Source organism: Mus caroli, chromosome 11, assembly GCF_900094665.2.
Source record: "Mus caroli chromosome 11, CAROLI_EIJ_v1.1, whole genome shotgun sequence".
NCBI classification, from domain to species: Eukaryota; Metazoa; Chordata; class Mammalia; order Rodentia; family Muridae; genus Mus; species Mus caroli.
Window position 1 is genome coordinate 79,417,698 of NC_034580.1, and position 11,686 is coordinate 79,429,383.

General features: G+C 44.2%; 1 protein-coding gene across 9 annotated transcripts in view; it reads left to right on the forward strand.

Moving 5' to 3' along the window:
* Window positions 1-11,686, forward strand: part of Acaca (acetyl-CoA carboxylase alpha) — a 271,901-nt gene that overhangs the window by 47,120 nt on the left and 213,095 nt on the right. For 2 of the 9 annotated variants that reach the window (XM_021178352.2, XM_029483171.1), the window contains exon 1: window positions 6,734-6,967. The exons of 2 other annotated variants lie outside the window; for them this stretch is intronic. In XM_021178352.2, the coding sequence (XP_021034011.2) occupies window positions 6,807-6,967 (161 nt within the window). In that variant the 5' untranslated portion in view covers window positions 6,734-6,806. Of the gene's footprint in view, window positions 1-4,557; window positions 4,617-6,578; window positions 6,701-6,733; window positions 6,968-7,036; window positions 7,247-8,875; window positions 9,014-11,686 lie in introns of those variants that run through there. 5 more of the 9 variants (XM_029483174.1, XM_021178351.2, XM_021178350.2 and 2 more) reach the window with 5 other exon arrangements.

An 11,686-nucleotide genomic window follows, 5' to 3' on the forward strand; every position in this document is an offset into this window, starting at 1 on the left:
CTCCTCTCCTCTGTCTGTCTTCCTTTTTTTCTTTTAATTTGTTTGTTGTTCTTGTTTTGTTTTGTTGTTGTTTGAGACAGAGTCTCTCTGTGTAGCCCTGACTATCCTGGAACTTACTCTGTAGACCAGGCTGTCCTCAAACTCAGATATCTGCCTGCCTCTGTCTCCCAAGTGCTGGCATTAAAGGTCTGCGCCACTCCCACTCAGTGCTAATCTTTATTTCAATCAATGAAGCAGTAACTAGTATCTGTATGCTTGGCCTTATATGAAACTGTAGGATGCTGTCTTCGGTATACATACAAAATTACAGCAGAATTAACATAATGTACTTCATGCTGGCAGGATGTTGCTGCAAGGATGCATAGGAAAGAAATAAATGGAAGCTGGGGAAGAGATAGTGTCCAAGAAAATAATGAGACTTTCTTTTCTTAAATTCATTTTTATTTTATGTTCATTGGTGTTTTGCCTGCATGGATCTCTCTCTCTCTCTCTCTCTCTCTCTCTCTCTCTCTCTCTCTCTCGCTCTGTGTGTGTGTGTGTGTCTCAGAAGCCCTGGAACTGGAGTTACAGACAATTGTGAGCTGCTATGTAGGTGCTGGGAATTGAATCCGGATCCTCAGGAAGAGCAGCCAGTGCTCTTAATCATTGAGTCATCTCTCCTGCCCCAAGACTTTCAAGGACTAAAAGATTTTTAAAAAAATCTGACAGCAGAGGAAAGGTATATGAACAGTTATGGCAAATGCTAGAAGCCAGGTCAGACTGTGAATATTGGGGCTTTCACTATGTAGCCCCAGCAGACCTCAAACCCTTTATGCAAATTATCTTGCTTTCAAACTTGTGATCCTCCTGCTACTGCCTCCAGAGTGCTGGGGTTACCAGTTTTTGCCACCATACTCAGCTAACATCTGGGAATTTTACCTATGAGGCTGCATTTCCATTAAGGCTCTTTCTTTCCTTCCCCTCCCTTTTGTGGGGTAGGGATTAAGCCCAGGGCCTCATGCATGCTAGGCAGATGCTTTATCCCTGAGCTCCACCAGCTCCATGTGGTACTGTATGGTACTCACTCTTCCCTTCTTTAGTTCAACCCAAGCCTGACATGAAGATTCTTATCTCAGAAATGCAGGTGTTGGAGACATTGCTGTTCAACAAGACACTCTAGCAGCAGACAGGGGAACAATAATGCCAAATACTAAACTTGTGTTATCAAACTTCACTGTGAACAATTACCAGGTTTCCTTTTTTAAAGACTCTGCATTTTTCTTTTTAAAAATTTACACATACCTGTGTGTGTGTGTGTGTGTGTGTGTGTGTGAGTGTGAGTGTACATGTGTGTGTTCTCACATGTGGGTATGAACATGCTGTGGTGCTGATGTGGAGGTTAGGTAACTTGTGGGAGGCTGTTCTAATGCTGTTTTCCAATGTGTGGGACCCTGGGGATCAAACTCAGGTCATCATCTCATCAGTGCCAAGTACTTTTACAGGTTGAGCCATCTTGATGCATCAGGAATCTACACTTTAAACAAGCACTCCAGTGTTCCTAGTGCAGGCAGCCAGAGGAACATACCTTGAGAAATAATGCTCTAAATCTTAAGCAGAAATGACTGCCAAATGGAACTTTACAGAAATTGATGATATACTATTTACATATATATATAGGTATATCTACTTTTGAGAATTTATCCTCTCACCTATGCCCTTTACAAATTTACACGGCTATCATCTAAGGAGTGAGATACAACTGTTTAAGAGTGCTAGTTTTAGCTGGGCAGTGGTGGCACATGCCTTTAATCTCAGCATTCAGGAGGCAGAGGCAGGCAAACCTCTGTGAGTTTGAGGCCATCCTGGTCTACAGAGCAAGTTCCAGGACAGCCAGCTTGACACTGAGAAACGCTGTATTAAAAAACAAAAACAAAAACAAAAAGACAAAACAAACAAAAAAAGGAGTGTTCTTTTTGTTTCCAAACAGATTATAATCATTGTAAAAACAAGGACCTCTCAGACTTTTCCCACATAGGGAAAGAGATCAATGAAGGTAGTCAGGATGCTTAGTATCAATTCCTTACACCTCTATACAACTTCTTTTTAAAAAATTAATTAATTAATTAATTTTATGTGAGTTCACTGTAGCTGTCTTTTTTTAAAATTTTTAATATTTTTTATTACGTATTTTCCTCAATTACATTTCCAATGCTACACTGTAGCTGTCTTTAGACCCACCAGAGCTGTCTTTAGACACACCAGAAGAGGACATCAGATTCTGTTACAGATGGTTGTCAGCCACCATAGTTGCTGGGAATTGAACTCAACTCCCCTGGAAGAGCAGTCAGTGCTCTTAACCGCTGAGCCATCTCTCCAGCCCCATAACTTCATTTTTAATAGTCTTGTTTTGGAGTCTAGTTTTGTTTCATGTAGTCTAGCTAGCCTCAAAGTTGCTATATAACCAAGGATTGTCTTGGATGCCTGATCCTCCTGCTTCAGCCTCCAGTGTGATTAGATTACAGGCATGTACTGTGCTCAGTTTCCTTTTCTTAAAATAAACTTTTATTTATTCATGCTAAATTTACTCCTGTGTCATAAGTTTTGTCTCTTTAGCTTCTTCTGGGGAATAATTTGTTCCTTCTCAATGAGGCTCATTGCAGTGTGGCAGGGGAGTCACATGTGGGGTAATCTGGCCATGAGCTCTGTAAATTTGTTGCTTCATTGTAGATGCTTGGCTCACCTGGGATTGTTCAGTGTCTAGAGGACCTACATCTAAACCCTTAAGTCCATAGTCTGCATTCTTAAGCATGTGTAGCAAAAATTCAGCATTCCTTTTGACCTACACTCTTTGTCCTGTCCCACTGTTTGGTCTGGATGACCTACCAACTCTACCATTAAACAGCTAGAAGGGCACACATTGCTTCTTTAAAGTGACATGTTTCAGGTATTTTTTTTTGAATATGTGTCCTCGATGGCCTGGACAGTTTCACCTTATTAAAGTGAACACAATGACTTGAGCCTCTTGATTTGCATGCTTTTGTAGGGTTTTCTGGGTCAAGAGAGTTGCGAGCCATTTTCACAGGTCACTTCAGGCCACTTACAGGAAGAGCTGGCTTCCTCTTTACACAATCTTTTTTTTTAAATATATTTTTTATGTGTATGAGTGTTTTCCTTGCATGTTTGTTATGTAGTGCCTGGTACCTGAAGAGGCTAGAAGAGAGTGTCAGAACTGGATATATTCAGTGTCTAGAGGACCTAGTGCCCCCTGGAACTGGAATTAGACTGTATGAGCCACCCACGTGTGTACTGGGACTTGAACCCAGGTCTTTTGGAAGATGGTCAATGCTATTGAGCCATCTCTCTCGTGTAGGGACATGACATCTTAAAAAACCCTGGAGGCCTTGTATTCTTCTAGGGCTGTTACAACAAAATATGACACTACAGAAACAATATAGAATTCTTCACATTTTTTGGAGGCTAGAAGTCCATAATCAAAATGTCAACAGTGTTAAATACCTTCTGAAAATTTTCTTCTAGACGTATCAATCACTGTCTTCTCTGTCTTCAAAGGATCTTCTCTGTCTATCTGTTTCTTTCTTTCTTTCTTTCTTTCTTTCTTTCTTTCTTTCTTTCTTTCTTTCTTTCTTTGTTTGTTTGTTTTTTTGAGACAGGGTTTCTCTGTATAGCCCGAGCTGTCCTGGAACTCACTTTGTAGACCAGGCTGGCCTCGAACTCAGAAATCCACCTGCCTCTGCCTCCCAAATGCTGGGATTAAAGGCGTGTGCCACCACGCCCGGCTGTCTATCTGTTTCTTGATATGCATTTGTTTAATTGCACCAGTTATATTTTACTAGAGTCTACCCTAAATGATCATGTTTTAATTTAATAATATCTTTTTTTTAAGATTTATTTATTTTTTACATGTAATACTCTGTAGCTGTCTTCAGACAGCTACAGAAGAGGGCATCAGATCTCATTATGGGTGGTTGTGAACCACCATGTGGTTGCTGGAATTTGAACTTCGGACCTTCTGAAGAGCAGTCGGGTGCTCTTACCCACTGAGCCATCTCACCAGCCCAATTTAATAATATCTTTAAAGACCCTATCTCCATCCCTGCTCCCCCACACATCTTGAGGTACTGTAGAATAGGACTTCAGCATTGGGTTTTGGGGATATAATTCAGCCCAGAAAAGACTTCTAGTTTCAGTTTCTAGAATGCACACTTGCCCTCCTTCTCTTCTACCTGCTAGCCTTGTATAGTATGTTTTCTCCACCCTTTGTTTGGCTTTCTTCCTCCACCTCTTACAGACACACAGCTTGTGTGGCAAGGACTCATGGAGACCTGCTCTACAAAGCCTACAGTAGAATGGGCAGGTCTTGGCCTGTCCCAAACAGCACAACACTCAGGAGTGGTTCCAGTTCCAGAAGTTACTTTACTGTCTTACAGCCCTTTGCCATTTCTCTGCTCGGGTGTCTAAGCATTTGATAGCAGATTCTTTGTGAGTGGTCTTGGGCTATCCTAACTCATTCTTGGTTTCTCCTCCTGTAGCTTTTTGTTGTTTTGTGTCTTTCTTCAGGCTCCCAAGGCCAGGCAAGGTACAAAAACTTGAAGGCCCAACTCACCTGCCTCTGCCGTGTAAGTATACTCTTATAGCTCTTTCATTAGTCCTTACCTTGAGTAATTTGTTTTAGTTTTTTTTTTAACAATTTTTTTTTTGTGTATGTGTGTTGATATTTTCATATCCTAGTGTACATGTGAATTTTGTTCAGTTTTTTCCTTCTCCCGTGTGGGCTGGGATAGTACTTAGGTCCTCAGGCTTGGTTGCAAACTCCTTTACCTGCTGAGCCAACTCACTGCCAAGAGCTGGTCTATTTGAATACCTCACTTGAGGGTGGAACCCAGGGTCTTGCACATGTGAGGCAAATGGTTACACCCCACAATACCTGAGTTTTTGAGGGTAATCCCATTATTGTGACATTCCTAAAGCCGAAAAACAGCAACACCGTTAAGAATCCTCGGGAAAGAGACTTTAAAAGGTGAAAGAATTAGAGGCGACTTCAAGATTTTTAATTCTTTTTACTTGGTCACTTCTTCATGCCAGCTTCAGAGAGCACTACTATGGAGAGACAAAGCTTCCCAGATTATTCTTAGTCAGTGAGTCGAACGTCTTGTTAAACCAGAAAGTCTTGCTCAATTATCTTTTCTTTTCTTTTTTTTTTTTTAAAGCTTTGAATTTCCTTTGTTCAGCTGACATTTATCCCATTGACACAGTTACTGTTAAAATATAGGTCACTGTTTTGTAAAAATCTGTGAATTCCCCAATTTGTTTCTAATCCTTATAACTTCAAAAGTGAGTGGGTAAATTCTTGGAGGAGCTGCCACCTTATGGCAATAAGGGATCCCATTGTTCCTGTTGACCAATCTTAATATCTTCCTGTCTTAGCTTCCATCCAAGAATTTGTTTCCTGGGGTGTGGCTTTCCATCTTTTTCACTTTTTGCCCTCTGGCACTGAAATACTCTTCTGGCCGCAGTGCCCTCTTCTGCACCTTTCCTGGCCTCCATCACAGGCTTGTGTGGGATTGGGAAAAGAACTCTGGGTGCTCCTCTGAATTCTTGCAATAGGTTAGAATTCACCCCATTCTTGTCGAATGGATTTCCTCTCAGTGTCTCGCCACTTATGACCAATGATTGCATTGCGTTGGGAAGTCTTCCGATCACCATTAATCTTCAATACATACTGCCATGAAAGTATGTGAAGTGATAAAACTAGAGAAATTTGTTGGCTTCATTCACCTCAAAAGGCTTGGAGCAACCCCAGTAAAGGATGTAAAACAATCTAAGAAGTCAGGACTCCCTGGCATGCACTGTGGAGGGCAGGCATGAGACTGCTGTCCTTTGTACCCTCTTTACCACCAAACTTTATTTATTAACACTTCTCTTCAGAAATACTCCGCGATCCAGCATCAGCAGCTCCTTTTGAGGTAGGCTGGGGAGCTAAGCAAAGGGGCTGGTTGCGTTGGCTAGCCTCCACTAGTCTGAAGGCAGTGGACAGGCAGGACACGGACCTCATTAGAGCGTCAGGATTAGCAATGGTACTGTTCATCCAGGGCCAGCACATCGCCGACCGCACCTCTTGGCTCCCCTGGGTTCCTTTCCCGCGCTACTTGCCAGCAGGTCCTTGAGGGGAGTTTCGAGCGGAACCATAGCTTCCACTCCGCTCTCCGCCGGGAGGTGGAGCCGTAGGGCCGGCCCCAAACCCGCCCAAACAGAAGGGGAACCCACCACGTCCCAGACCCGCCCGCCCTCGCACCGCTCGGCCCCGAATGGCAGAGCCGCGCTCGGACCATCGGCATCGCCTCACGTCGCCCCGCCCCGCGCCGCGCGCCCATTGGCTGACGCGGGCCCGAGCCCGCGCCTCGCCCCCTCCCACTGGCGCCCAGACCGCGCGGCTGCCCAAAGCGGGGTCGGAGGTGAACGGCCTGGAGTAACCCCGGACGCGCGCGGACCTAATGGAGCTGGGCGGCTGAGGTGGGCGGCCGGGCGGGGGCGGGGCGGGGGCGGGGCAGTCCGCCGAAGCCCCGCCCTCCTCGGCCTCGGTGCCGGGCCGGCCTGCCGAGCGCCTGTCAGCCATCGCCGAGCCTCCGGCGTCGCCTCCCGCCCAGCACACCTCGGCGCAGGGGCTCAGCGACCGTCGGTCCCTGTGTGCCGCCAGCCTGAGGTGAGGCGAGGGCCGCAGCGCAATCCGGAGCGGCCCGGGCCGCGGAGGGGCAGCCGGCAGGGGGCGGCCTCCCAGCCTCCACCGGCACGCGGTGGGGCTCCATCCAATGCAGACCCCGGGCCGGGCAGCCGAGTCCTCTCCTCAGCTCCGCGGCCTCCAAGTCCCCTCGCTCGAGCTCCGCGTGGAGGGCTCTGGGGTCAGGCTGCTTGCGGGCCGAGACCCCGGAACCTGGGAGGAGTACCGCCCAGGGCCCTTAGGGAGGAACCAGTGAGTCTGCCCGGTGCTTGCTGCCTACTTGCGGGTCTGATTCTTTGCGTCGGTTCCTGGGCTCCGAGAGGGAGAAGACCACGTGGGAGGCGGGTGTTGAGGGTTGGGTCTGGTTGCACGGAAAGTCTCGGTCCTCTCTTGCGGAGAGAGGTGTGGGGCGCAGAGGCGCGGGCTGCTGTGGCACTCACTGTGCCTTTGTATCGCGGGGAGAGCCCGGGCCAGGCGGGCTGTCCCTTTGCCAGTTCCTGCTCGCAGGATTTGAGGGTTTCTATGAGGGACGTAAGTAGTAAAAGCGTGCTCACTAGTTCTTAACTCTCCCTTTGGCGTTCGCCTTTCTAATTTAGGGCAGCTATTGGAGATAAGACTTAAGAAGGTGATAGGAAGCTAGAGTTCAGAGGAAAATATGAGTGGAGATTCTGCCCACATCTGGGCCGATATGTATATAGTTTGGATATGTGTATCTGGCAAGTGGACATTTCTAATAAGCTTTAAAAATCAGGGGCTTCTTGTAGGCCTTGTGGGTTTTTATAGAAGCATACAGGAGTATAACTGATCAGAGGAAATAATTTTAGATGGTTTTGTTAGGAGATTTAAGACTCTAGGATTTCCTGATTCCATGTCTACATAAATTGTTTCAGAAACTTCCCAACGTGCAGAATAAATCTAGTAACCTGGCCTTCACTCTCAGACGTTGTTCTCTCTTGACTTTTCTGTTTCATTTTTCCCTCTAACTCTACAGTTCAGGCTGGGAACTATGCTTTCCTTGGTTACATAGTTTAGTTTCCTCTCTGTTAGCGGATAGGAGAACCCTAATTTGTCTGTTGCTTGGTGAATGGGGATGCCCTTGACATCTGTCTTGGGAATTTTTTTGTGTGTGTTCATTTGACAAGCACTTGTTGGAAAAGCGTTGTTGTCTAATAGTAGGATTTTTCTAAAAAGCAGTGTAGGTAGTGGGTGCTTGCTTGCTGCAAAGTAGCAAGTTTCTTCCCACTTCTTTGGCTTCAGTTTATTTCTAAATACTATTTAAGCCTTAACAGAAGTATTGATGTGACCCCAATGATAATTAGCAAGACTTGTGGGCTTGAAAGATGTCAACAGTAAAATACTGATTTCTGGAGCTGCCAGCGCTTATTAGTGTTATAGAGGTTTTGCTTGTGATTTGCCAGAGGATAGAAATACATCAAAGAAAAGATTAAGTCGTTTTCAAAATGGAAGGGAAAGTTGGGAAATAATGAATTTTTACATCAGACCATGACTAAGTATTATCAAAGAACTGTCATTGTGAAAGCTAGCCTTGGAGAACTCTAAAGTGCTGTGAATGAGTTCAGATGTAGAGCACTTTTCAGCTAATAAGTAGGAAATTTTTACCTGTCACACAGACTGGTTTAACTGGTCTAAAGCCAGTGTTTTGTTTTTATTTGAAGGGACTTCATATGTGTAGCCTTGAACTTGGAATTCTCTTGTTTCAGTGTCTCAAGTATTAGGATTGTAGGCCTGTGCTGACATACTCTGCTCTGTGCTCTCTCCCCACCTCCCTTCCCTCCTGAGATATGGTTGTTCCTCAAGTAGTGTATAGCCCTGGCTGTCCTGGAACTTTCTTTGTAGACCAGGCTGGCCTTGAACTCAGATCTGTCTGCCTCTGCCTTCCAGGTGTTGGGATTAAAGGATGCCCTACCACACCCAGCTTTTTCTTTACCCTTTTCCTTTTTTTTTTTGTTTTATATTTATTTGGTTGTGTGTGTGTGTGGTCATATAGGTGCTCAGGTGCATGTGTGGAGTTCTGAGGACAACCTTTAGGAATGGGTCTTCAGGTTTGAACTCAGGTTGTCAGGCTCCATAAGCACTTACCCCTTTAAAAAAAGAAACCAAAAAACTTTTCTCTATTTATTTTTTTGTGGGGAATGTAAGCATGCCTGCCATGTGGAGGTCAGAAGACAGTCTCTTATCTGTTTACTCTTATATCATGTGAGCCTTGGGGATTGAACAGAGATGATCAGCTCACAACAGTCTCCCCTTTACCAGCTGAGCTACCTACTGGGATTACAGGTGTGTGCCGCCATATTTGTTTTGTTTTTGACCTGTGTGTGTGTGTGTGTGTGTGCGCGCGCGTGTGCGCGCGTGTGTACGCGTGCACTCTTGTGCACGCTTACACGAGGTCAGAAGACAATTTATGTGAGTTGGGTCTCCTATCATGTGGGTTCCTGGCAAAAAGTGCTGTTATGTGTTGAACTGTCTCCTTGGCCTTCAAATCTTTTTTATGCAGTGCTGGGGATTGAACCAGGGCTTTGTGCATGCTAAGCATGTACATTACCAACTTAGCATTCTCAGCCTCACTGTGCCTTTCTGTGAAGAGGACCCTATTTGTAGATGACGCCATTTTGGCATGTCAAAAAAAAAATTAGATAGCCTTGCTTTTTGTTTTTGTTCTGTTTTCAGTTTTAAGGTAGCTAATACCTTAATTATTGGATGAGCAACCAACAATTAAAACCGTGCAGTAATACACTTAAATTTAATGTTTTTACTTGGGAAAGGCTGCGTTACTCTTTGAAGCAATTCAGAAAAAAAGTTGTTTTATCATTCTTTAACTTTTTTGTTTTGTTTGTTTTGTTTTGTGACAGGGTTTCTCCATGTAGCTCTAGCTGTCCTAGAACTCTCTCTGTAGACCAGGCTGGCCCCAAATTCAGAGATCTGCCTACCTTTGCCCCCTGAGTGCTGGGACTAAAGGCTATCACCGCCTGGTATTCTCTAACATTTAAAAAACATTTATATGTATGGGCACAGGAGGGATCAGGGTAAGGTCAGAAGACAATTCTAGGGAGTTCTCTCATTTCCCTGTAGATTGAACTCAAGTTCCAGTGCTTGAACTTGAATTCTGTTTGCTAGTTGAGCTATCTCACTAGCAAATAGTTGAGCTATCTCATGTGAAGGTGGTGACCCTTCACATGTTCTTAAAGATTAATAACTGTAGAAGCCACACATCAAGCATATTTCCATACATTTAAAATCAGAAGGCTTATGAATAAACACTGAAGCCTTATTGGCTGAAAAGTAAATCTTAATCACTGTTGAGGGGACTCCCATTTAAACGAGGTCCTCATCAATCCATCCACTTTGAAAACAAATTCCTATTTAAGTAGTTTATGTCTGTCTGTCTGTTTGTAATAATTCTCAGCTTTCCTTGAATGCAGTGGTTCATTTGACATGATAGAGACAGAAAGCTTGACAGTAGCGTTACAAGGATGCAGCACTTACTTGGAAGAGTGCATTTGACCTGACGAAGGTTTTACAAGTTTAGCCAGTTAGTCTTATTCTAATGATTGAGTTCTCTTACCAATTTGTTACTTATTCAAGTTGCCATTACGCCATCTGGTTTTAGGATGGTTAAGGACACAGGTAAAAAGTTTCACAATAAGGGATTTTGTTGGGTGTGGTATAGCCCTGGCCTGTAATCTCCAAACTTAGGGGGCAGAAACAGGAGGACTTGCGTTGAGTTTGAGGCCAGTGTGGTCTACACAGCAGGTTTCACGTGAGCCAAGGGCTGCAAAAGAAGAATCCTATCTCAAAAAAAAAAAAAAAAAAAAAAGTAGAAGACCAACCCAGAAAGGGACGTTAATCACTCTACCCAAAGGCTGATGTCCTCAATTGATGGCACTAATTGAGGCTTTCCATCCTTTCAGCATTCTGTTCTGACCCTTCCTTACCTGAGGAGCTGCAAAAATAGTAACTATAACACTGGGGGCGGGGGAGGGGGGTGTAAAATCACATGACCATGTATATAAATTATGAAGGAGGTAATCTTAGAGTCAGCCTGTATAGATAATTTTCTTTGACATGATAATACGACATTTGAAAATTTTGAATAAACTTGTTAAATGTGAAAAATAGACCAAGATTTTGAGGAAGTTTTTTCTTAAGATCTCATTTATGAATTGTGGCCAATCTCCTATGACAGAAATACACTCAAAAATGAAGCTTTTCAATCTTTCTTTAGCCATTCAAATTTAGTCATTGCTTACATGTATGTGTGCGTACATATAAACACATATCTGGGGGTAGTAAGGCTGGTAGAAGCTTGATTATTTTGTTTTTAATTTTATTAGAGGTAATATCAGATTAGTTCATGATGATGGATACTTGAGTTATTTGGCTTTTTTTTCTCTAGTATTTTTGATATTCCTGGGTCTGGTAGACAAACTTTAATTTTTTTGATCCCTGTTCACATAAGTCAATAGTTTATGGTGCACACCTTCAATCCCAGTGCTCAGGAGGCAGAGGCTGGTGGATCTCTTGAGTTTGATACCAACTTGGTCTACCAAGTGAGTTCCAGAGCAGCCAAGGCTACACAAAGATGCCCTGACTTAACAAACCTCCCTCCCTCCCCAAAAATATCTAAGGAAGTTTCTGGTCCATTTTTCCACTTTATATGATTCCCCCCCCCNGGCTGGCCTCGAACTCAGAAATCCGCCTGCCTCTGCCTCCCGAGTGCTGGGATTAAAGGCGTGCGCCACCACGCCCGGCTGACACTTTCCTTTTTAAAAAAAAATTAGTAATTTGTTTTATGTATATGAATACACTGTAGCTGTCTTCAGACACACCCGAAGAGAGCATCAGATCTCATTCCAGATGGTTGTGAGCTACCATGTGGTTGCTGGGATTTGAACTCAGGATCTCTGGAAGAGTAGTCTATTCTCTTAACCACTGAGCCATCTCTCCAGCCCC